We start from the raw sequence: 26,028 nt of genomic DNA on the forward strand, positions 1-26,028 counted from the left end.
CCATGCTTCGTCAGGTTAGCAGTGTGAGTGCACACGCAGTGTCTGGAAGAACTGAAAAGCTCTTACATAACAAAAGTTTCTGGTCACAAAAATGTCACACAGAGTAAGAATGCCACCTCAACACCATCCTCTCTGACAATGCTGAATGTGTAATCATTGTCACTGAGAATCCTTTAACAGGCTTCTGTTGCTATTTATTAACATAATAAAGTATAAACATGCTTTGAAATAAATCCATTTAAATATCACACAATTGATCAAAACATACAACTCAAAGGGTTAATATACAAAATAACTATCTAAAAAATTAATTAAGCCTATACTAGTCTTTTTTTTTCTTGTACCCTAGAAAGTTGGAATTGCTCAGGTCCCTATAATAAAGGACAGCACCATCATTTAACTTGCCAATAAACCTGCTTTAATGATAGATCATTATGGTCCTACTCAGATAAATTAATAGTTGCACAATGTATTATGTTAGTAATAGAGACTTAGTAACCAGGCTTATAAATGAACTTGTATGTACTCTTATTTACCACTAACATAAAAGACCATAAATTCCAGAACCTGATTTATATCTGGTCAAGAATTACTCTTCCTAAGAAGAAACAAAGTTAAAACTCATGATCTTAACAGTGTAAAGGCTAATGGATTAGTCTTACCCAATGAATTAGTCTTACCCGATGATATAAGTATGCTCAAGCTTTCTAGCTTGCCATACTGAGCAGCCACAAATAAAGGTGTGATTCCAAAGTCATCCTGGCATTCCTTGTTTGCTCCTTTTTTAAGAAGCAATTTTATGATCTCAGCATTTTCCTAAGGCACAGATTCATATTTTAAATAAGAGAAAACAAAGAAAATAGAAGATATCTTTTTTATTGTTGTGTGTGTGTATATTTTTTATCCTCACTAAAGGAAAAAAGTGTATTGGTGGATGGGAAGAAAGTGTTAAACAATCAGATTATTCTGTACCTTTAGCTAGAACATTAAACATAAACAGATAAAACACTGGGAATCTCTAGGAATTATAATCCTTATAAAATCCTGCAAAATTAGTTTGCAAGTACAAGCACTAAGATGTCATCACAGTTTCTAAACACAGTGCTATAAATAAAATAAGCCATTGCTATCAATTTATATCCCAAATATTCTGATGGTCTCTTAACTATGCTATCAACATTTGAAAAACTTAGATAATCCCTGCAGCCCAAAGCTACTAGAACTACTAGAGCAGTTGGCTTATTCAGAATGACCGTTAGCATTTAGACTGCGTTTTCTGTACTGCACTAACCATCATAAATCACAGGCAAGTAGGAAGCAAAAACTGTATTGAACTGTCATTTTAAAAGGGTAAAACACACAATTTACAAGGAAATGAAATAATAAATTCAGAGTTTACCTGAAAAGTAGCCTGGTGCAAGGTGTTCCATCCACACATAGAATGGGATCCATTAACATTTGCTCCATATCGAAGTAGCAGCCTTAACACATCTATCTGTCCATTTTCCACAGCTGCAATACAACAGTCAAAAAAATTATTGTCAGTAAAAAGCCATGTTTGTAGGACTGGGCACTTCGGTGATGTTACCATCACTTATTCAGCTTCGAACTCACAATACTGTGATCATTCCTATCAACAAATCAAAACATATATGTACTCCTTATGCAATTCCAAAACATTTATCACAATTGTCTTAGCCCAAACCCATTAATATATACATTCTTTTGGTACACATATAAAATTATTTTCAATTGTATCTTAAAAGATACAAAGGAAATGGAAGCAGGAGGCAAACATATTCTCTTTGATAATGGAGATAATATGTGTTTCTATTTTGTTAAAAATGCAATTGGGAGGGGGATGGGATGAATGGGTCAGAAGAAACAGCAGCAGTGTGGAGAAACAGTCTCAAAAGAATTGAAAGGTTGGCTATTACCATCCGATCACAAATGACAAGAGTAAATGACAAGCAAACTGAAAGCACAATACTGCAAGTCTGCATCTTAGATATTTTTACCATAATAAACAACAATCATTGTTAAAATGATGTTCTTATATCAACCAATGAAAATTTAGTAGAATCTGTTTCACATCCAATTCATACATCATTATCAGTGACTGCTGGCAAAAATCACTCCATAGCCAAAAGCCTGAGTTGAAGATTATCAGGTTGTCAGTGGTGATATATGAAACAGAGTTTAGATAAGTTTGTTTCCATTAATTAGGGAGACCTTCTAAAAATGAAAGTCTAAAAAATTTGTTTTGATTATTAAATACGCTATAGAAGTCAGACAGAGAGAAAATTTTTAATATCATAAATACATTAAAATATCTGATGATCTCTTTTTTCATCTCTAGTGAAAAAAATTTCTCAATGGCAAAATGGCATTTTTACAGCTCTTGCTAATTATTTCAAAATAAGGCAAATGGTTAAGTAATGGTTAATCGTTAAGAAATAGTGGTTTAGGGACTTCCCTGGTGGCACAGTGGTTAAGAATCCACCTGCAAATGCAGGGGACACAGGTCCAAGCCCTGGTCTGGGAAGATCCCACATGCTGCGGAGCAACTAAGCCCATGCGGCACAACTACTGAGCCTGCACTCTACAGCCACAACTACTGAGCCTGTGTGCCACAACTACTGAAGCCCGCGCACCTACAGCCCATGCTCCGCAATAGGATAAGCCACTGTAATGAGAAGCCCACACACCACAACGAAGAGTAGCCCCCGCTCACCACAACTAGAGAAAGCCTGCGCACAGCAACAAAGACCCAACACAGCCAAAAATAAAATATTAAATAAATAAATAAACCTTTAAAAAAAAAAGAAATAGTGGTTTAGAAAAGTGTATTTACAGCTTACATCCTACTACCAAAGCCTCTCCTTTGGAAGAGTTGGGTTAACTTCTTTGTCCTTATATAATAAGTTACCAAATTGGAGACAGAGTGGGAACCATACTGTGACCAAGTATATTATACTTCAATGAAAGTTATTTAAAAAAAAACCCAGACTCGAACTTACTATTTGTTTGCCTCCTTATCATTAGTAAAGTACGCTTGAGGAGAGAAACTGTGTTCCGTTCCCCTTACGTGCCTAGTGCCAATCGCAAACAGAAGACAGGCAATAAATAAGCACTGACTCAGGAAATGAAAAATAAATGTCTAAAATAAAATATGATTTTCTTTTTAAGAATTCATTCCTCTCCAAACAGAACAGCCTTCAGAACTATACTTCTGGATATGACAAAATAACTGGTACTAAACTAGCCATCATAAGAGTGGGAAATATACATAAAGCAACTTTTTCTAGCATTAAACCATGGGTAAAAGACTGGTTCCTAAGGAAAGGGAAACACATGAGGTGAGCCCCATGATCACCCCAGCTTTCTGCCTGGGGACATTTCTGGATTATGGTGCAATGAGCTGAAGTCCAAGCACAGTAAGGATAAGGTTGAAGAAAGAATACTCCAAGCAGAGGAAATGGTCCAAGCAGAGTGAAGCAGTCCGCTGAGCTAAGGAGGAAAATATCAGAGTTTAAGCAGTTGAAATCGGTGGGGCAAACCCCAAGAGAAAAGAGAACTGTGTGGAGGGGAGGCCCCACTGTGGAAGTTCTCCAAGAATCCTTGCCTGAGGTCTGGGCTACACATGTACAAGGCAAGATGAAGCTTACCAGAGAACTGCTAAAGGGTTAAGAATGGAACAGAGGTAAGTAGAAGACAGTGCTGAGGGGCAATGGAACTCCTAGGAGTTCTGGCCCAGTCAGAGTGGTGAAACCACACTGATACTTCGATAGCTTGTTAACACTCTGGGCATCCAACTGAGACACCCAAAAGGCAGAGCCCTAGGAATAAAGACCACATCTGAGACTAAGGCCTACTCTAGACCTGCTCTAAGGAAGCCTAAAATAAGCCCTGATCAGGAAGGAGGCAGAGGCTGGGAACTGAGTCCTCCTGGGAGTTAGATCTGGGAAATACCTTATGCTCTCAACAAAGCATAAAACCAAACCTAAACAAGTTCAAGGTCATAAGCCAGCAAATAATCTACCTATTATTTAAAAAACAGAAAAAACTCACTATTCTCAGAGGATAAGAGAATTCAAGTCTGTGACATCCTATTCACAATGCCCAGTATACAAGTCAGAAAGCAGTGAGCAGAAACTGATCCCAAGATGGCCCAGACATTGGATTTAACAGATTAACTAATGTAGCTACTATAAATATGCTTTAAAACTTTAAGGAAAATATGTTCAACGATTTTACTTTTTTTGTTTGTTTGTTTGTTTTTTTGCAGTACGCAGGCCTCTCACTGTTGTGGCCTCTCCTGCTGCGGAGCACAGGCTCCGGACGCGCAGACTCAGCGGCCATGGCCCACGGGACCAGCCGCGCCGCGGCATGTGGGATCTTCCCGGACCGGGGCACAAACCCGTGTCCACTGCATCAGCAGGCTGACTCTCAACCACTGCGCCACCAGGGAAGCCCCAAAGATTTTACTTTTAATATCTATGGTATACACACAGCATACACAGAGAATCTGAGTAATGAAACTTTTTAAAAAAAAAAGAACCAACTGGAAATTCCAGAACTGAAAAAAGAAATGGATGGGCTTAAAAGAAGATCAGAGATGGTAGAAGAGTGGATGAACTTGAAGACATCAATATAAATCAACCAGGGACTTCCCTGGCGGTCCAGTGGTTAAGACTCCACGCTACCACTTCAGGGGGCATGGGTTCGATCCCTGGTTGGGGAACTAAGATCCTGCATGCCACACAGCATGGCCAAAAAAAGAAAGAAGGAAAATAAAACAAAAAACAAAAACATATATATATGTATATCATCCTATCTGAAGAACTGAGAGAGGAAAAAAAAAGACTACAGGAAAATCAACTGTACACATCAAACAGTCCAGCATACATTAATTGGAGACCCAGAAGGAGAAGAGAGTAAAAACTGGGCAGCAAAAAATACATTTGAAGAGAAAAAAATGCCTGAAATTTTCCAAAATTTGATTTAAAAAACAAAAACAAAAGCCACATTGACTTACAAATCCCAGAAATTCAGTAAACCACAGTGCTTTGGAAGAAGTCAGTATACTTATGACTTCACATTCTATGTAAATTAAGGATGATTATATAAACATACCTGACAGCTCTGTGGAAGAATTTAAATCATTATAAAAGCAGCTGCAAACAACAAGCCATTGAAATCAACTTAGCTATAATAATAGTTTAATTTTTTTTCCAGGGCTCTTATTTGCATTTGAAATAAAATCTACCATTTTACCAAGTCCTTTAAGACTCTGCAATAGTTAAATAATTAATCCAATCATTCAACAGTGCCAGGGACTGTACTAAGCACAAGGGGCATAGCAAGCAACCAGACTTACAAAGTAGTTGCCTTCATGGAACTTCCATTCTAGTGGGAGAGACAGATAATAAACAAGCACACAGATAAAGGAAATAAGTTCTGATAAAAGAAACTGTGAAATTGTTTTTTGTGGGAAAAAAAGTGAAAGAAATTAACAAGGTAAAGAGCAGTGACCGAGTATGAGAGTGCTATGTTAGAAAAGAGGATAGAGGTCATCTCTTTGAAACAGAGACCTCTGAACAGAGAAATGAGAGATAAGCAGTAAGCCATGCAAAGAGGTGGAAGAAGAGTACTCCAAACAGGAAATAAGAAGTGTAAAGGCAGTGAAGTACAAAAGAGCTGAGTATGTTTGGAATAGCCAAGATGGCCAGTGTGACTGAAGTGAAGTCAAGGAAAGGAAATAAAGCAAGAGAGGTAGAAAGAAGCCAAATTTTGTAAGCCTTGGCAAAAAGTTAGCTTTTTTTTTTTTTAAAGGAAAAAATGAATTTGTAGTTGGAGCTACTCCTAGAAGCACAGCTCATCACCTGCTCGTTCAGGACATAAATCCTGAGGAGCTGAGTGATCTGCCCAAAGTCACAGAGCCAGAGCCCAGGCTTCCTAGTTAGTCAGGACTCCCTCAACTATACCTGGTAATATTAACAAGAATAGGAGTCAGCAAACTGTTTCTGTAAAGGGCCAGAAAATACAGACAGTCCCCAACTTAAGATGGTCTGACAACAATTTTTCGACTTTACAGCAGTGCAAAAGGGATACACATTCGGGAGAAACTGTACTTCAAATTTTGATATTTTCCTGGGCTAGCAATATGTGGTATGATCATCTCTCACAACGCTGGGCAGTGGCAGCAAGCTGCAGCTCCCAGTCAGCCACAAAATCATGAGGATAAACAGCTGATATACTCACAACCATTCTATACCCATACAACCATTCTGTTTTTCACTTTCAATATAGTTTCAATAAATTACACGAGATATTCAACATTTTATTATAAAATAAGCTTTGTGTTAGATGACTGTGCCTAACGTAAGGCACAATGTAGGCTAATGTAAGTGTTCTGAGCACATATAAGGTAGGCTAGACTAAACGATGATGTTTGGTAGGCTAGGTGTATTAAGTGCATTCTTGACTTACAACATTTTCAGCTTACAATGGGCTTATTGGGATGTAACCCCATCCTAAGTTGAGGAAAATCTGTACTCTATTACATCTAGTTTCTCTGGTTCAACATTATGCTTGTAAAATTTATCAATATTGTTGCCTCTAGCTGCAGATCATTCCTCTTCACTGCTGTGTAGTAATCCATTGTGTAAATAGAACACAATTTATTTACCCGTTCTATGGCTGGCAGATGCTCTTTGGATAGCTTCCTGTTTGGGGCTGTAATAGAGCACTACAACAAGACTATTCTAGTACTTCTTTTTTTTTTTTTTTTTTTTTTTTGTGGTACGCAGGCCTCTCACTGTTGTGGCCTCTCCCGTTGCGGAGCACAGGCTCCGGACGCACAGGCTCAGCGGCCATGGCTCACGGACCCAGCCGCTCCACGGCATGTGGGATCTTCCCGGACCGGGGCACGAACCCGTGTCTCTGCATCGGCAGGCGGACTCTCAACCACTGTGCCACCAGGGAAGCCCTCTAGTACGTCTTTTACTGAACACTGATACACATTACTGTTGACTATATGCCTAGGAATGGAATTGCTGGGACAGAGAGTATGTATATACTCAGCTTTAGTAAGTTCTTCCAAACCGTTTTTCAAAGTGGCTATACCAAATTCACACTCCCATCAGTAATCTATCTTCTGGTTGCTTCACATCCTCATAAACACTTGGCACTTTCAATCTTTTTCTTTTTAGCCGTTCTGGTAGGTGTGTAGTGTTTACTCTTACCTTAATCATCAGTCACTTCAAATTCTCTTTGGAAGTAGTTGAGATACGAATAAATAAACAAAATATAACATTGTCTTTATCCTGAGCTCCTTTGGGACTCACTAGCCTGGGAGTACAAGTGAAGTTATGTTAAACTGTAAACTAAAATTTCAAATCCTGACATTGGGGTTACAGAAGAAACAAGCTGATAACAGCTATAGCTGGCTGACGGTACAAAGGAGTTCACTATATTATGTTCTCTACTTTCGTATATATTTTAAATGTTTCACAATAAAAGTTTTTAGTATTTTTCACCAGTTCTTGGCCCCACTTGCATAATATGGAAGCTATATCTCCTGACAAATTCTACCCCACTAAGGACTTCTGATCTCCTAAATAATCCTGTCATCTTCTTCTCTGAGACACCTTCCTGATGTCCACAGTTGTAAAGGCCACTTGAAGGTTATAACTGGCACAGTGTCAATGAGAATGATGTCACCCAAGCCATAGGTGCCATTTATTTCCCAATTCTGAATATGCAAGATGCCAAAGTGATGCTGGTTTCCCTGCAGTGCCCACTGTATAGGCAACATGCTACATCTGAGCAGCAGCGGAGAAGATGCCCTGTTCCCAACCTAACCCACAACATGCTCTGTCACCGAGCTTCCTACAGAGCAGGGCTGCTCATATCCCTGCGCCTCTCAGAGGTGCTCATGGAAACGGATCCTTCACCTTCCGCCTTCAGCTCCTCTCACTACAGGGCTCAAATATGAATCCCGGAAGCTGGAAAACCAGGCTGTTCTTCCACCCTTGTCTCCCAGAAGCCCCTCTACCACCCAGTTACTCAAATAAAAATCTCCTCCTGAAAACCATTCATTCTGCTCCTGAATTTGCCACCTACTTATTCATGACACAAGTGCTCAGGCATCTCAGACATATCTGAATTATAATTTAGGATCACAAGATGATGCCCTAACTCTAGTGGAAAGAACACAGATAGTGTAGTCAGGCACTCTGTCCAGCTGTGAGCAAGTTAGTCTCTCAACCTCATTACACATATAAAATAAGGATAATCTACTTACCTATGGGCTTTTAGTTGATTGAATAATTAATATAAGTAAATATAGTAGGTGCTCAATAAATGTTCCTTCTTTCTCTCCCTCAGTCTCCCTTACCCCTTTCCTGATATATAACTGGTCAATTTCTTTTCCTAATAAACTCCACAAATAGGATACTCAGAAGGTTAGCTTTTCAATCATGAGGAGTTAGGCCATAATTACAGTTCCCTCAATACTAATACAACTCTCTGACTAAACTCATATTGGTCACCTTCACTCCATGCACCCAAAGGACAGCCTCTTCCCTTTGCAGGATCAATCCTTTTGTCCAACAACCCGATTAACTGCAACCATCATTCAGCACTACAAGAAGTGCATATCCAGGTTCCCTCCTAAGTGAGAGTGCAGACCCTCAGGTTTACCCAATTTATTGTCCAATTTACTTCCTCCATGATAATTACCCACAAACCAGTCTTATTAGTTTAAATAAACGTTTATGTTTATCTTTCCTCCTCCACAGCCATACTGATCTTGTCTTACAAACATATACACTATTTCCCATCCTCAAAAAAGGAATGAAAGCCCATAATCCTCTATCTTTCCATGGCCACCACCTGTATTCACTTGCCAGATTTTTCTCTCTTCCAAAAAGCAGAACTAGGTCTATAGGCAGATGCTGCTTATACAGAACTTTTATGCTCTTTCTTTTCCTTCCACTTCTTGTCCAAGTTTGCAGAGACCTAAAGACATTTCCTTAGACTGGAGCGTGAGTCTGATAATCACCTAATCAACCATGGATAATGAGGGAAATTCAGCTGCAATTTCTACCATCCCACTGATAAGCAAGCTGATTGGCTAAGCTGGTGTTTCTTTGCTCCCTCACCTCTCTACATGGGACCCATCTAGTACCGCACGCTACAGCAAAGGAGGCCAACATTTCAAAGATAGAAGAGGACTACAGCTCAGTTAAGGGTATACGAAGAGTTGCGCTCTCTGATACAGAAGCCAGTAGCCATATGTGGCTATTTAAATCTAATTAATTAAAATTAAATTAAATGAAAATTTGAGTACCTCAATCAAACTAGCTTCATTTGAAGTGCTCAAGAGCCACACTTGGCTAGTGACTGGACGGTACAGATTTAGGACACTTCCAAATTCTATTGGATGGCTCTGGTCTAGAGTTTAGAATTTAACTAAACTGGAATTTAACCTAGAATACTAGGCATATCTATCTCCAAGATACACGCCTGGCAATGAGGACAGGGAGCCAGGCCATTAGTTGTGGCTCCTATGGTTTGGGGCAGGTGTTCAAGGACAGAAAGGAAATGAGTAATTCTGGAACCTGGAAAAGTACTGTGGATTCCCAGAGAGAAAAAGAAAGCAGAATCATAGGATCTGGTATTACACTGGCACTGAACAGAGACCAGAGCCCAAGGATAAAGAATAAACATGAAATAAAACACCCCATTTGGAAGACAGAGCTCAAAGTGTCTGGGGTACACACAAAGATGGGAGAAAGGCTTTCCTCCCTTCAATCCAAACAGGTATTGTCTGTAAGACTCTAGCTGAGACAGCAGAAAAGAAAAAACAGAAGCTCTGATGGCAGGGACACTGCCCCTCCCACAACAGGTCAGGTTATTGTGCTGAAGAAACCTGTAACATCAAAAGTCTAACAAAGTAAAAATGATATGAGAACATCATTACCTGCAATAATTTCTAGGGAGACATTTATATTTTTGAAGAAACACATCTTTCCATTTCCTATATTTAAGAGGGAAAAAGAAGTAATCTGGGATAACATAACCTGAATAACAAAATATTGTTGAAAAGGAGAAATCAAGGAAGTAGAAGCAGCTGCTGACCCACATATAACTTCTAACCAAAATCAAAACTCAGTTGAGGCATGTAGCACACTGAGTGCAGTCACAAGCCCCACATGAAGATTTCATGAAGACATGGACTTAACATAGGATTCTCATCTGGGAGAAATATGGCAGAGCTATACATACATGTAAGTAATAAATCTAACTAGGATTACTAAACTCTAACTAAAAATAGTAAACAATGATCATTATTTAATGCAGCACTCATTAAACAATAAATTTCTAAAGGAGGGATTTTTTAAAACGTAATTATCCTATTGAATACTCTTTTGGAAAAATGCCTAATGTGACTATGTGTTCTAGGGAATTACTGTAGACAAGTTCTGTACCAAATGCAAATTGCAGTGAGCTGAGTTTTACATCTATAAGCTAGAATACACTCTTTCATCTTGAGGCTCAGATTGTGACAGTAGTTCTACTGAGAAACATCACAGTCAGCAAGGCTGTAATGAACAGTTTAACCACAGGCTGCCCATCTCCTCTAGTTATAGCAACAGGTTGGTGATTTCTGAGGGCCTCAGAGATCACCTACGTATTCTATTAGTACATTTGATTTATATATGAATTTTTAACTGTATCTATGCTTCTTAAATTCTACATGTACTCTATTCTCCATTATGTACTTCATTTTCCTCTACAATTCACTGATAAAATAATCTTTCCATTGTATATCTAATTTGAATAAAACTTTTTTCCCTACCTCTTTCACAAAGCAAAAAAGAATGTTCGTAGCCATTTTATCTACTGTGTATTTCTTTGGTCCTGTGGTTACACTGACACCTGGTGGCACTAGAAAAGAAACTAGACTGCAATGACAAGTGATTTTTTTTTTCTAGTGTTTTGAATTTATTCTATGTCACCTCAGACTTTATGTTTTTCTAAGACTACCTATACCCAGGACAGGAGAACTATTAAAGTACTATACTAACTCCACTGACAGCATATGTTAGTTTCAACTTTTCACTCTGACAAAGTGACTGGCAAGGATGGAGAATTATTTCAAGAATGTCACTGGGTAAGTAGGACTACCCACAGTTATTTATTTCATAATTAAATTTTATAATCAGAATGGTTATAAAGTAAGGCTTTCCCATCAAAGACATATATCATAATTTCAAACCACTCTCCCTATATATACAGATATATTTCTATAATGTGTCTTGGCCATGAATCCTTAGTCTGAAATGTAGTATTTGATTGCTACTTAGAAAAATTTTTTCTAAAATTGTAATGAAAAGTTACACTTCTTTCTTACAAAGGACCTCGTGTCTGCTCAACGACTAACAATCTTAAAGATGTATACTGATGGTAAAAACCATGACCAAATGGACAAAATTCATTATGTTAGGAATATAACAGAAAGATTGTGGTCAGTACCCCAATCTAATTCTACATGTTGCCAATGACATGTCTCTGTTTCTAACAGAAAGAAGTCAAATGGGCAATAAGCCATCAGAGATCATATCCAGAAAAACACATCTTTCAATCACATGAAAGTCTTAGATGACAAAAACCTTATCATTTTTCCATATGTCTCCCCACCAACAGAGTCAAGAGAAACGTTTGATTTAGATAGCTGAGCTAGAAAAGTGAATTCTACCACTTTCTGTAATTATCCAATTCACGTTTTTGAAGTACTCATATAGCAGTAGTTTCCTTATAGGAGCCACCTCTGTATGATCTCCACAGTATGGCTTAGAGAAACAGATCATTACACTGCGGAGTCCCTATTAAAGAAAAAGTATGTGGCAAAACATCCCTCATCCCAAGGACCACTCCAGTGTTTAGGACCCTGCACTCTCACTGCCAAGGGCCTGGGTTCAATCCATAGTTGAGGAACTAAGATACCACAAGCTGCAGCGTGGCACGGCCAAAAAGTAAATTAATTCATTAATTTAATTAAATTAATTATTCAATTATGAACATGCAAGAACTCAAGGAACATCATTCCCATGGGTCCTTTCAGAGGACTCTGTTAAAGGAAGAATTTAGTTAACCAAACAAGACTGGAAAAACCATGGCAAAATAACTGATGATAAACTTCTAAGCTACTGAACCACATAACTATAAGAATAAAATAAAATGAAGGTATTAAGATGCCAGAATAGGATACAAAATGTTATTTCCACTGACAACGTTAATACAATATAACTAACAAAATTTGGCAAAGGACAGAAAAAAGAAAAAGAGTTACACAGGAGAATACAGGGATATTGATTTCTTCATTTTTAAAAGCCAGAAGTTTAATTCTATCAATCAAACATGACTAATAAAATGACAGCGTAAATACATTTAATTATACGAAGGTAACACAAGAAAGATAATAAATATACTAGCTTCAAACTGCTTATCTTAAGGAATGAAAAGATACAGTCTTAAAGCACTGAAGAGTATGATATAAAATAATAAAAAGTTACATCAAGAAAGTAAATAGAACATGAAATTAACATTTTTAAAATGTAACTTTTTAGTGAACAGCCATACTTCAGACCTGAGAAAACTCAAACTCCTATTTTCAAGAACATGTCCTCAAATAAAAATGCTTAAGTTATAATCCTTAAGGAAGATGATTAATCTTTCCATTGAAAGATCTAAAAATAACTCCAAAGATTAAGTTTAATTAATATAATACATATTAAATATATGAATGCTACACCTCAAAGTTCATAGCACCTCAAAAAATAACTCTATGAATGATCACTAATCCATGAAAATACTAGTGAAAAGTGAAATACAAGTTGGTTTGTTCAACTCTGGAATATATCAACAGAGTCAGAGTTAAAGGATAGGCCACACGAGCTAAAGTATGACATATTTTACAATTCAATATTGAAATAGGCGGCCTCACATAACACTGCTTATAAAAAACTTTGTTCCTAATAAACATTACAGCTATGTTTAACGTTGAAGTTTACACAGACTAAGCAGAGACTCAGAAGAACAAAAAATGAAAAATAATCCATCAAAAGCCAAAACAGCATGCTGTGCAGTTCTCATAGAAATTGTTCTGTGAGGTCGCACTGGGTTGGATTTGAGCCTCCAATTTATCAGTGCTGTTTTAAATACAGCAAAATAAAAAGAAAATCTATTTCCTATATAATCAGCTATATTTTCACTTAAATCTACTATATTTATAAATAATGGTATTCATATTTCCAAAGCAGTTTTCCATAGCAGCATATTTCCAAAGCAGTTTTCCAAAGCAGCATATTTCCAAAGCAGCATATTTCCAAAGCAGTTTTCCTTAGAATATTTACTGTGTATGCATTTATAAGGCAAGGGAAGGGGAGTGGAGAGAGAAGACAACAGTAAAGAAAGGAAATAAGAGGTAGACTCCTTGTTAAACATAAACTTTAAATTGCATGTTAGCAAATTATGTTCTATAAGAACAATTTTCACGTGGAAAGATATGGAGGAGAAGTTTCCTGAATTTGTGGGATTTTCTCATTTTAATTCTTACTGTCATTGAACTGAAAAGCTTCCTTCTAAACTCCATTTTATGAAAATCTTGGTGAGTTCTGTGTAGGAAAGATATTCCCATTATAAACAGTGGAGAAGTAAAATTTCTTACTGTCTGCATTTAGCCTTTAGTTCAATCATAATGACACACCACTGATGTTGATGACTTTTGCAGTCACCTGAAAGTTTCCATAGTTCTGTATTCATTTTCTATCCCTTCATCCCCCAGTTTAGGTGTTAACTGGGCCACAGGATAGGTACTACAACATGCAAGGGAATATAGCTTCCCTAGCGGGGAGGGGTAACATACTCCAAAGTTTCAGCAATGAACAGTTTGGAAAGATAAAGCTACAGATGGGGAAGGAAGCTATACTAGACAGGCAGTCCCCCTTTCTCACTTTAAGTCCAGGTGGTCCAACCACTCTTCCTTACCTAGAGATTATCATCTATAGCTTGGTGCAAACCTTGAAGTGTTCTGGATTTTGTTTTAATAAAAAAACCTCTTCCATTATAGATGGAAACACAGATCACTATGGTTATTTAAAAGAGGGAGAAATATACAGGTAAGTAAAGCACATTGTTAAAGTTTGTCATATTATTTATGGGTCAGAGCAGACACTAGAGCCCACAACACCTAACTAAACAAAACACCTAACTGAAGAGTCACTATGTTTTTGCAAAAGCTCAGCCTGCACTTTTCCTTTTCTCTTCCTTTTTAAAAAGTACTCTACCTCCGGGCTTCACTGGTGGTACAGTGGTTGAGAATCTGCCTGCCAATGCAGGGGACACGGGTTCGAGCCCTGGTCTGGGAAGATCCCACATGCCGCAGAGCAACTAGGCCCGTGAGCCACAACTACTGAGCCTGCGCGTCTGGAGCTTGTGCTCCGCAACAAGAGAGGCCACGACAGTGAGAGGCCCGCCCACCGCAACTAGAGAAAGCCCTCGCACAGAAACTAAGACCAAACACAGCCATAAATAAATAAACAAACAAACAAACAAACAAACAAAAAAACCCTCTACTTCCAAACAAGGACCTAATACAATTGATGCAGTACTTGAGCATGCTGAGTACTCTATGTACTATATATCCTTGGGCTTAAACTCTCTGCTTGAGTCAAAATATTTTTTGTATTAGCCAATACAAAACATAATTAGGATGGTAGTTTGCTGCCAAAGAAACTAAATAAATCCTATTACTAAAAATAAGTGATTTAAAGTTTTTCACTGGTGTGAATTATCCTGGCAACTCTTCCTTCATTAACATAAAAAACAGCAAGTATATCCTGAAATATAAATCACTAAAAACTCTGCATCTCTAATTTTCTCCAAATAGTTATATAATAAGTAAGCACGATGCTGAATTTAGTAAATGGGACTATTATATTTTGAAACTGTAAACTAAGTGATCAAGCTAGCATTTCTCAAATAGTCCCATGGAATATTAATGTTTTTTGAGATAGTCCCCCTAAGTGTTCCACAAATAAAAATAATATTAAGGTCAAATACATTTCAAAATGCTGGATTAAAGTTAACATAAGTGATATTTAAAAAAAAATAAGTGATATTTTATAAGAAGCTATTTCAGAGACCTTCATTCTTTCATTCAACAAATAATTTACTGCATGCCTACCATATACCAGACACTGATCTGAGTTTGGGAGTTACAACAGTGAACAAGATAAATAAAATCCCTGCTCTCATGGAACATTCTTTCTAGTGAGAGGAGTCAATAAACAAAGTAGCAAATAAATAAAATAATTGCAGCCAGTGATAAGAACTATGAAAATACTAAAACAGGATAACATAGAGTACAGAGGATACTGCAGACTAGGTGGACACATAAAGCTACATGGCTACTAATTTTTGTTTTTCTACACTGGGGAATACAGAACATAGCATTTCCCAAACATATGTTGATCAGGAATACTTCTGTCAATGAACATCTATTAATAGCTCACTGAATCAATTCAGGAAATGCTATTCTAACCAATACACAGACAGTAGAAAGATCAAAACTTAAATACAGAACTTCTGATCCTAAATACAGTGTTTTCACACTTCCTCATCTGTGATAGTAGAAATAATAATAGTACATATGTCATAGAATCATGGTGAAAATTAAACAAGGTAATTCATGTAAAACATCTGACACAGGGTTTGGTACACATTCTCTACTTAATAAATTTTGCGGTTACTATTAATACAGTACTCTGCACATGATATCTTCCTCTGTCATCCCAGGGTGACTTATTTTTCCCTCTTTTAATACATTGAACACGTTATTTCTAACTCTTTTACAGGACTTAATTCCTTTTGTTCACGCCTCTATGTTAGATTCCTTGAAGATAACAACTAGAATAGAGATTGCACTTAGCACGGCTTCAGTGAAAGCTTAAGCTTACTATGTAGTTGTACAGAATATCTGAAGTGGGTTAAATGTGGATGTGGTAAAAAAAAAAAAGAAACTTTACATAAAAAGTAATCTCCCCTCTAGGAAACTCAAACCATATTACAGCAAGGCTTCCATGAAACATCTTCATAATAGTATATATCACATATTTAAAACACTTTTATAAATTAACATCACCAGTAATGGATCATTTTCTTCCTGATAAGATGCACTAAGATACCATTTCACTTCTGTGGTATTCCTGGAGAAATGTATAACCTGTACTTTATCAAGAAAAAACATCAGACAAACCCAAATTGAAAGACATTCTACAAAATAAATGGCCTGAACTCTTCAAAAATGCTAAAATCATAACAGATAAAGACTGAAAAACTGTTCCAAATTACGGGAGGCTAAAGAGACATAACATCTAAATATAATAAATAATCCTGGACTGATCCTGAACCAATTAAAAAAATTTTTTTTTATTTGCTAAAAAGGACATTAGTGGAGCAACTGGCAAACCTGAATAAAATCTGTAGATTAAACAACAGTACTGTATCAGTGTTAACTTCCTGATTTTGATTATTTTATGGCAGTTACATAAAAGAATTTCATTGCTTCTAGGAAGTTCACACAGAAGTATTTATGGGTAAAGAAGCTTTATGTCTACAATTTAATCTCAAAGGGTTCCAAAAAAATAATACATGGATAAATATATAGGGAGAAAAAATGATATAGTGAACAGGGCAGAAGAACAGACTTTGGGTGAAAGGTACACAAGAATCCTTTGTACTGTTATTTCCATAAGTCTGAAATTATTTCAAAACAAAACACTTGTCTAAGAACAGAAAAAAAAGGAAAGATGGCAAATAATCATATGAAAAGATGGTCAACATCATTAGCAATCAGGAAAAATACAAATTAAAATCACAACGAGATACCACTAAATCCCTATTAAAATGACTAAAATGTAAAAAAAGAAAAAAAGAAAAATTTGTCAATACCAAGTGACACGGTGAGGATGTGCGACAACTGAAACTCTCAAACATTACTGGAGGGGATGCAAAATGGGAGAGTCACTATATAAGAAACTTACAAATTGTTTTCCAAAATTAAACATACACTTACCACACTAACCAACAATCCTAAATATTAATTCAAGAGAAATGAAAACTTATATTCAAACAAAACCTGTGTGCAAAAGTTTGTGGCAATTTATTCATAATCACCAAACACTGAAAACTCAGATGTCTATCAACTGGTAAATAGATAAATTGTGGTGCACTCATACAATGGAATACTACTTAGAAAGAAAGGAATGAATTACTGATACATGCAACAACATGTATGAATCTCAATAGCATTATGCTAAGTGAAAGAAGTCAGTCTCAAAGGTTACATGTTGTATTGTTTCATATATATTTATGACATTCTGTAAAAAAAACAAACTACAGGGGAGTTCCCTGGGGGCCCAGGATTCTGGGCTTCCACTGCTGTGGCCCAGGTTCAATCCCTGGGTCAAGGAACTGAGATCCCACAAGCTGCAAGGCACAGCCAAAAAAGAAAAAAGCAAACTACAGGCATGAAAACAGAAAACAGATCAGTGGTTATCAGGGGTGAGGTAGGGGGAAAAGGTTGATTAAAAATAGGCAGCATGATGGAATTTTGCAAGGTGATGGAACTGTTCTGTGTCTTGACTGTCATTGTCATTACACATTTTTATGCATACATCAAAACTCGTAAAACTGTACACTAAAAAGAATGAATTCTACTGCACATAACTTTAAGAATATATATTCTTAAGTTTACAAGGAAAAAATTATTTTCATAGATATTTTATTCTCAGTCCAATAAAGACTAGGTAGGTACTATTACTCTCATTTTATAAGTGAGGAAACTGAAGCATACAGTAAATAAATGAACATATGAATTACATGTGGCAGGACCAAAACTATAATCCAAATACACTGATTCTGTACAAATGTTTTATTCTCTTAATTTTCTCATGTTCCACTAAACTTTATGGGCCACAATGTCCCCAAAGACAAACAGGATGAAAGGGAGGGAGGAAGCTAAAAAGACAGGTATTAGAAGTATGCCCTTCAGAATTTGGCCTTTGTTTTTTTTTTTTAATATTTACTTATTTGTTTGTTTGTTTATTATTTATTTTGGCTGCGCCGGGTCTTACTTGCAGAACACGGACTCTTAGTTGCGGCATGTGGACTTCTTAGTTGCAGCACGTGAACTCTTAGTTACTGCATGCGGATTTCTTACCTGCAGTATGCAGGATCTAGTTCCCCAACCAGGAATCGAACCCAGGCCCCCTGCATTGGGAACACAGAGTCTTACCCACTGGACCACCAGGGAAGTCCCTGGCCTTTGTTCTTAATGAATTAAAAAACGACCATAGGGCTTCCCTGGTGGCGCAGTGGTTGAGAGTCCACCTGCTGATGCAGGGGACACGGGTTCGTGCCCCGGTCCGGGAAGATCCAACATGCCACGGAGCGGCTAGGCCCGTGAGCCATGGCCGCAGAGCCTGCGCGTCCGGAGCCTGTGCTCTGCGACGGGAGAGGCCACAACAGTGAGAGGCCCAAGTACCGCAAAAAAAAAACCAAAAAAAGAAAACCAGACCATAACTGAAGAAGTCTGAATAGTGATCCATATAGGCAACAAATTAACTAGTGTTAAAGGTTTAGCTCATGATTTCTTCCATAAAACATTCTTAATTTCTTAATGCTAAGAAAAAGCAAAAGCAAACATAAAACATTCACAGGTAACCCTGTAACTAATGCTACAATTTAAACTCTACCTGGTCTTCAGAACAACATTGAGAACAATGATAATGACTACAATTCAGAACAGGTTTTACAACTTTAAGTAAATATTTAAAAGATATTCTCAAATGCTATCACCCAAGGGTAGAAAACAAAAAAGAACCTTTAAAAATACCTTTTGGTTTCAAAATCAAAGAAGTGACAGTATAATATTTGCCAGAGAACATACTATAAATACAACAGCTTTAGGGAAAATTAAGCTTAGTTTCTTTAGCAAAAAATAAAAAATTGTATCTGTACCACAAATAATATACTTCACCTAAAAACAGTGGTGTGGTTTCCTCTAAAGTAGTGGCATTAGGATCTGCCCCAGCTTCTAAAAGAATCTGTATGATCTTCCAATGTCCTTGACTTGCAGCAAGATGTAATGCACAGAAACCCTCAAAAGTCTTTGTCTTAATGTAGTTTTTAGATGAATCTATGAAAGAATAAAAAACTATCAATTAGAAGGTATCACTTCTATTTCTTGGATTAAAAAGCAAAGATTCCAAGAAGAATTTAACAAACTATTAAAAGATAATTATAAATGGAAGGTCTCATAGTTTAAAACTCTCTAGAAAATCAAGAAAAAGTTCTACAAGGGTCACAGTATAAACAGCTTCCCAGTAGTCTTAATACAAATTCTGCCCACACACTCATTTTCTCTTCTCTAATTTTTGGTAAGTGGGGGAAGGAGAGCAGCAGGAATTGAAAAGTAATAACACAAAAGCAAGATGCAAAATTTACTGAAATATTAATAAATTTGATTCTTTTATTTCTAAATTTCCATGAGGAAAATGGTCTCACCTGTAGCATTACTTCCTTGTACTCAACTAATAAGATGAAGGTATTTAAAATACTCCTTTTCTAACCTAAAACTACATTCTAATCATTAATGAAGCCTACATTTCTAAAATAATAAAATGCACTCCAAAGAAACTGAACAATGGCATACAATTTATAAGAAACTTATGAGTTGACTTAAGTTTTCTGGGTTTGTTATGAAAATCTCAAAGTTTTGGTAACATTCAAATTATGTAAACAATGTCCACATTAAATTTTTTGTAAGTCCACAGCAAAAGATAATATTAAGTGACTTTCTTACCTTTGCTTCCAAAACAATAAAATTCTAAACCCACAATAGAACGGTGGGTTGAATGGGGGAGGCATTTCTGAGAGCATTGATAAACAAAAACAAAAAATAAACAAGTAAAAAAAGCTTTAAATAATATTTTCTTGAAATACCAGAATTAAAACTAATGCTCCTGACTACAATAATCATCTGTTTTAAGTAATTCCTGCAATCATAACTGCTGAAACTGTCAGTCTAAGCCATAATAATATTCAACTAACAGCTTGTAAGCATAAATAAACAGCCTCCAACTTTACCAGATACACAACTAAATGGCAAGATAGGGTAGTTATGTTTTAAAAGTTCCTATCACAAAAACAGTGTTCCCAGATTAGTCAGAAGCTGACATATATTCAGATACCCACAAAACTATAAGGTTAAGACATGAAAAACTAGGAACACACAGATATATATAGATACAGATATGTAAATAGCTCCCAAATAGAAAATTTCAACATTATAAAGAAGCTGATTCTTCCCAAAATAATAATAAATTTATTATAATTCTAATCAAAATGTCAACAGAGCTGGGTATTAGTTCATTGATTGGTTTTATACTTGTAAAGTGACTCAAGTTGATGGGGTTATGGAGGGCAGGTAAGTATAACAAAGAATTTAGAAAAATAAAAGAAGGAATATATTGGGGGGAAGCTAGACTTACTATTAAACCATGTGTTAAAGTTAGAATAAGTAAAATAACATGGTCCATCTGAACACAACACTTAATCACTACGCTACACTGCCTTATTTATCTAAGGATTTCCAATATCTGTTATCATGCCCAGTATAACAGTGTAATATTTTCTTAACATGAACTAATAAAAAGTACTATGAATTATTAGATCATATATTGGCCACATAAAAGTACTTGTTCACAGTAAGTTATAATTAATTGCAAGAGTTTAAGTGACCTTTCGTCAGCAAATGGTTTAATATAGAATGGCATGATTAACTGTCACTGAAGATCATTATTGTTCTTCAAGATTTAATAAACTTCATGAAATCTCAGTACCTATTACACTAAACTGCCAATACAGAAGAACAGCAAATTTGTTATTTGTGCTAATACTTTATACAGAAAGCTAAAGTGAAATATATATACATATATATATATATGCATATTAAATTTCTAAGTAATCCATACTTCAGTGTTCTTCTCCAACTTGAATGAAAAGGCCATGTATGATTTCTAGGCTAGATTCTGGATCTAAAATGAAGACAGTAAAGCAAAGCCTTTCTAACCTTTTAAGACTCTTCCATCCTTTTTGTCTAGGCCTGAGCACCTTCATACTTTAGTACACTAATAAAAAGTATGTTTCAGGAATCTCTGGCAGTTAACTAATATTAGATGAATTTAAGGAGGCAGAAATTATATAATAAAAGACAATTTTATGTATACCAGCTGAGCTACAAGGGACAAGAGAATTATGAATCATATAAAACACAGGTATAGCAAGTATAAAGAATGACAGAAATGTCAAACTTGCTTTTGAAACTTTTAAGATTAACCCATAATAACAAGTTAACTGGTTACAGATATGAAGATGCTACTGTCATCATTAAGCGGAAGAGACCTCACTTCACTCTTCAAGACTAGAAATGTTTGTACGTCACCATCACTTTAAAATACCTCCCTACATGAAGCTGTATGTTAGCTAGACATTTTACAAAGTAGTCAGCTACCATTCCCCACTGGTAAATATTTATGAACTTGAACTAACCAGAAAAGTTTAAATTATAATCTTTTTTTAGAAGGCAGTGGATCTGAATTAAGTATGGACTTTAATTTACAAAAGAAGGGATGAGCCAGGGGAATATAGAAAACATTTTTGAAAGTGACCAATAGGCTATATAGCCCTTTTGCTTCATTTTAGTTTGATTTTTCTAGTGAATCAAGTAACCAAATCTGACAGAATTTTGGACATTAGTTCCAACTACACAGAACAACCAAACTCATGGAAAACTGAGACCAAAAATGTCACCACCTCCTAGAATAAGTCATATAGCTGCTTCCTACCCTCTGCAAACCCTATTTCCTATCTCCCTACCCCTACCCTAATCTTTGTGTATGTACTGCACATAAATTAGATTTATCCAAAATTTATTTCATAATAGTGAACTCTAATACAAATTGTGAGAAATTTTTATTTGACCATTTATATCAACTATTCACACAGTTAACTATGAGTGACTTACCCTCCAAAAACATCAAGCCTAAAAAAGAATAGTCATTAACAATGAAGGTGATACTTTTAACTTCTAAAAGAAAACACAGATGACTTAAATAGCCAGTTCAAACACATTAAGTCAAAAGCCTGCCTAATTTTATTCAGCAGCTAAAAGGAAAAAAATTATAACATAAAACTGATGTGGGAAGAGATAACAGTATATCTGGAATGAACTTTTTGACTAGAAACAAATATTCAAATTCATGCCTTTGGGGACTTCCCTGGTGGCGCAGCGGTTAAGAATCTGCCTGCCAATGCAGGGAACACGGGTTCGAGCCCTGGTCCGGGAAGATCCCACATGCCGGGGAGCAACTAAGCCCATGTGCCACAGCTACTGAAGCCCGTGCGCCTAGAGACCGTGCTCCGCAACAACAGAAGCCACTGCAATGAGAAGCCCACGTGCTGCAACGAAGACCCAACACAGCCAAAAATAAATAAATAAAATAAATATATAACAACAACAAAAAATCCATGCCTTTGTCACTAGAGATAGTTTGGGAATTCAAGCTATAGAATTAACTTCAAACAAATTCTGAAAACATGTATTTTTACATTTGAGGCATAAACTCTATCTTTCCAATGTCTTTAAACATTCAACTATAATAGACTCTAGAACACGTGATTTAAAAAGCATTCATGATAAACTTCCTGTATTATGATTTGGAGAATTTAGCCTTGTCATCTCTCATCCCTTAAAACAAAACAAACAAAAAGCCACACCAAAAACATTTTGAGGATTACTTTCTTTCCCATCCATGAAGTAACGAGTTAGTAATTTTGATGAGCTATGGTCCCAAAAGTCTACCTTCTGAGTGACTGGTGATGGTAAGTACACAGGGGAGAAAAATATGAATGTCCATGATTAATGAAATGTAAATGGTGCACTGAGTGTCATAACATGGAGTGTTATATTCAAACTCAGTTTAAATTAACTGAATGTTAAAAATGTTTACTTTGATTAAACGCTGGAAACATACTACAGTGGAAAAACATGGGCTTTAGAGTCAGAGAGAAATGGGTTCAAATCAAATATCCTGGTTTATTACATAACTTTTGACAAGTCAATTTCTCTGAGCCTTGGTCTTTTCAATAAAATGGGGGTAACGTGTTCTCAATAGCAGTTTTGCATATTTAGATAATGTAAATCAAGCATCTAGTACAATGACTGCTACAAAGCAGTGCTCAATCACCATTAATTCTCTTCCCACACCCCGCTTCCTGAGTGTCACACTGTCTCATTTAGTCTCATTTACTGAGCCCCTCACTCAGTTGTGTGCTGGCTGTGTAACTGGCTCTGAGGGAGTGAAAAAAGAAAAAAGAAAAGTTTATAGAATTGGTTTGTAACACTGGCTGATTTCTATGGTGTAACTACTCCCACATGGCTGATCTCAACCTACCAGCTTTGAAGTCTACCCAATACAGAGCTGGAAAGAGATGTACATGATTACTCTCTGTCCCATTACTCTGTTTTATTTTTTCCACAACACTTTTACCTTTTGAAATTACCTTGTTTAACTGTGTAGGTATTTATTCTGTTCCCATCCCTACCCCCAAAGGGAATAAAAACACTACGGCAGGGACCTTGTCTGTCCTGTTCTCTTCTGTGTCCTCAGCAAGTACAAAATCAACTAATTGGTAAGAGTCCCCAAATTCAGGAAACTGAAAAGTATTAAAAAAAAAAAAAGACTAATTCAAGGAAAACACTCATACCCTCAAATTTGGCAGCACTGTTCTTTTTCTTTGGAGAAGGAATAAAAAATAAACATGACCAGTAAGTACCAAATGCTTAAATTAAAACAGCAGATTACTTCTGCCACATCACCTAGCTAAGCAATAAAAATCGGCCAGGCATAAGCACTTCCATATAAAGGGCAACATTTCTAAATGTCCAGCTGGAACACCATACTTATATAATTCAAGGTAGGCAATCTTACCATTCTTAATAACACAGAAGCAGTTACTGTATGGTTATACAAAGGTAAACAAATACTACTGTTAATAAGTCATGTATTATCATTTTTTTTCTTTTATTAATCCAGCTTGCAAGCCCAGCCTCCCACACCCCGAATTTACTTTACCTGCACGAATTAACATCCGCAAACATTCTATAGAGTTGTGATAAGCTGCTTCATGAATTGGCATCCATCCCCTGTTATCAGCAACATCAACACTACGTCCGTTTTTGAGTAGTTTTCTTAAGACTTTAACATTGCCTTCCCTGGCAGCAAGTCCAACCGTGGAGCATGTGTCAGAGTAAGCCTCTGTAAAATCCATTCTTTTGACCAGTCTACAAAACAAGGCAGAAAGAAAACACTATCGTCAATAAAACAACACTGCACTCCTAGATATTAGCAGATCACTGTGGATCTGTCTAGCATCTCTCACATAACTGCTGGGGAACAGCCTGAGGTGGAGATAGCAACCTGTCAGGCCATAGCCTCTGCCAGTCTAAACCAGGAAGTCTCTCTGTTTGGGGGACTGGGCTTCCTTAGAATCCTCTTATTAAAGATATCAAGGGAGTTTTAAGTGTTCTATCACTCCTTGTCTGAGCAGCTCCTTCCTGCAGGCTTCTGCTCCCATTCATACTCCAACAAAAGGCACTCACTGGAACACTGTTGATGAGAGAGTGAAATTCCTTCAGTTAATCCCAAATGTATATAGTCTACTGTGCAGAGATGGCCATTTAACGACCAGCAACACTCAGCCTCAAGAACTAATTTTATAGCCCTCTACAGGGAAAAGCTAAACCCAAAAAAGCCAGAAAGGAGTGAAGGACATTTTTTTAAAAAAACAAAAATAAGTAGTAATTCTAGTTTTTATGTCCCTGGTGGTTCTTTCCAGAAGGAGCAAAACACTTGGGTTTTCTTTCCTTGATGAAACAGTCCCACTGACTGAATATACTAAAATGAACAAAGACCATCATAGATGGGTCCAGCTTTCCTACACTAGCCCAGAAAGTTTTTCACAGCATTATTAGCCTCTTCCTCACAATCTCCCTTCAAAGTTCAAGTTCCCCTGGAGTCAGTGTCCAGTATAGCTCAGCATATGACTCTTACAAAGACAATTTCTTGTTAGTCACACTATGAGGCAGGTTGGGATAAGACCCAGGATTCTCAGGGCAACAGTTATCTCTCAAAAGGCAGTCCCTCTCAGTAACATTTCAGTTCCATTCTTCCTTTTAGTTTTTCTAAATATCTTACGAGGTAGGTCAGGAAATACCAACAACATGTCTAGTCCAATACAGGTAAAAAACTTTCTAGAGTGATATTCTAAATAATTTAATCAGAACGGGAGGTTTGAGGGAAGAGGTTAAAAGTAAGCACACAGCAGTTCCTGTAGTAAGTTTAAACTTATCTATGGTCATGTTTAAATATAAAGCTGTATCTGCAGAACCTGATTCTACAGAGAGCTAATATTAGCTATGAATTAATCTGATTAAATCAACCAGTCCATTACTAAGGAAGCGAAGATATTTATTACAGAACATTTAATTATTCAGTTAATAATTATTTACTGAGTACCAATTAAATGATCAGCAATGTGGAGGATATAAAGATGACACAGAAGTTGCAAGGAGGGGGAATGAAAAAGACACTGAAGGAGACCTTCAACATGGTGGAGGAGTAAGAGGCAGAGATCACCTTCCTCCATACAGATACATCAGAAATACATCTACACGTGGAACAACTCCTACAGAACACCTACTGAACGCTGGCAGAAGACCTCAGACTTCCCAAAAGGCAAGAAACTCCCCACGTACCTGGGCAGGGCAAAAGAAAAAAGAAACAACAGAGACAAAAGAAAAAACAGAGGCAAAAGAATAGGGACAGGACCTGC

The 26,028-nt window shown here is 36.7% G+C and overlaps 1 protein-coding gene across 1 annotated transcript in view; it reads right to left on the reverse strand.

Moving 5' to 3' along the window:
• Positions 1–26,028, reverse strand: part of ASB3 (ankyrin repeat and SOCS box containing 3) — a 96,966-nt gene that overhangs the window by 36,898 nt on the left and 34,040 nt on the right. The window contains exons 2-5 of the mRNA XM_082851530.1: positions 24,270–24,478; positions 19,112–19,270; positions 1,400–1,512; positions 681–816 (exon numbers count right to left, since the gene is read on the reverse strand). Of these exons, the coding sequence (XP_082707656.1) occupies positions 681–816; positions 1,400–1,512; positions 19,112–19,270; positions 24,270–24,465 (604 nt within the window). The 5' untranslated portion in view covers positions 24,466–24,478. The remainder of the gene's footprint in view (positions 1–680; positions 817–1,399; positions 1,513–19,111; positions 19,271–24,269; positions 24,479–26,028) is intronic.

This window comes from Leucopleurus acutus (genome assembly GCF_964270905.1).
Source record: "Leucopleurus acutus genome assembly, chromosome: 12".
Taxonomy (NCBI): Eukaryota; Metazoa; Chordata; class Mammalia; order Artiodactyla; family Delphinidae; genus Leucopleurus; species Leucopleurus acutus.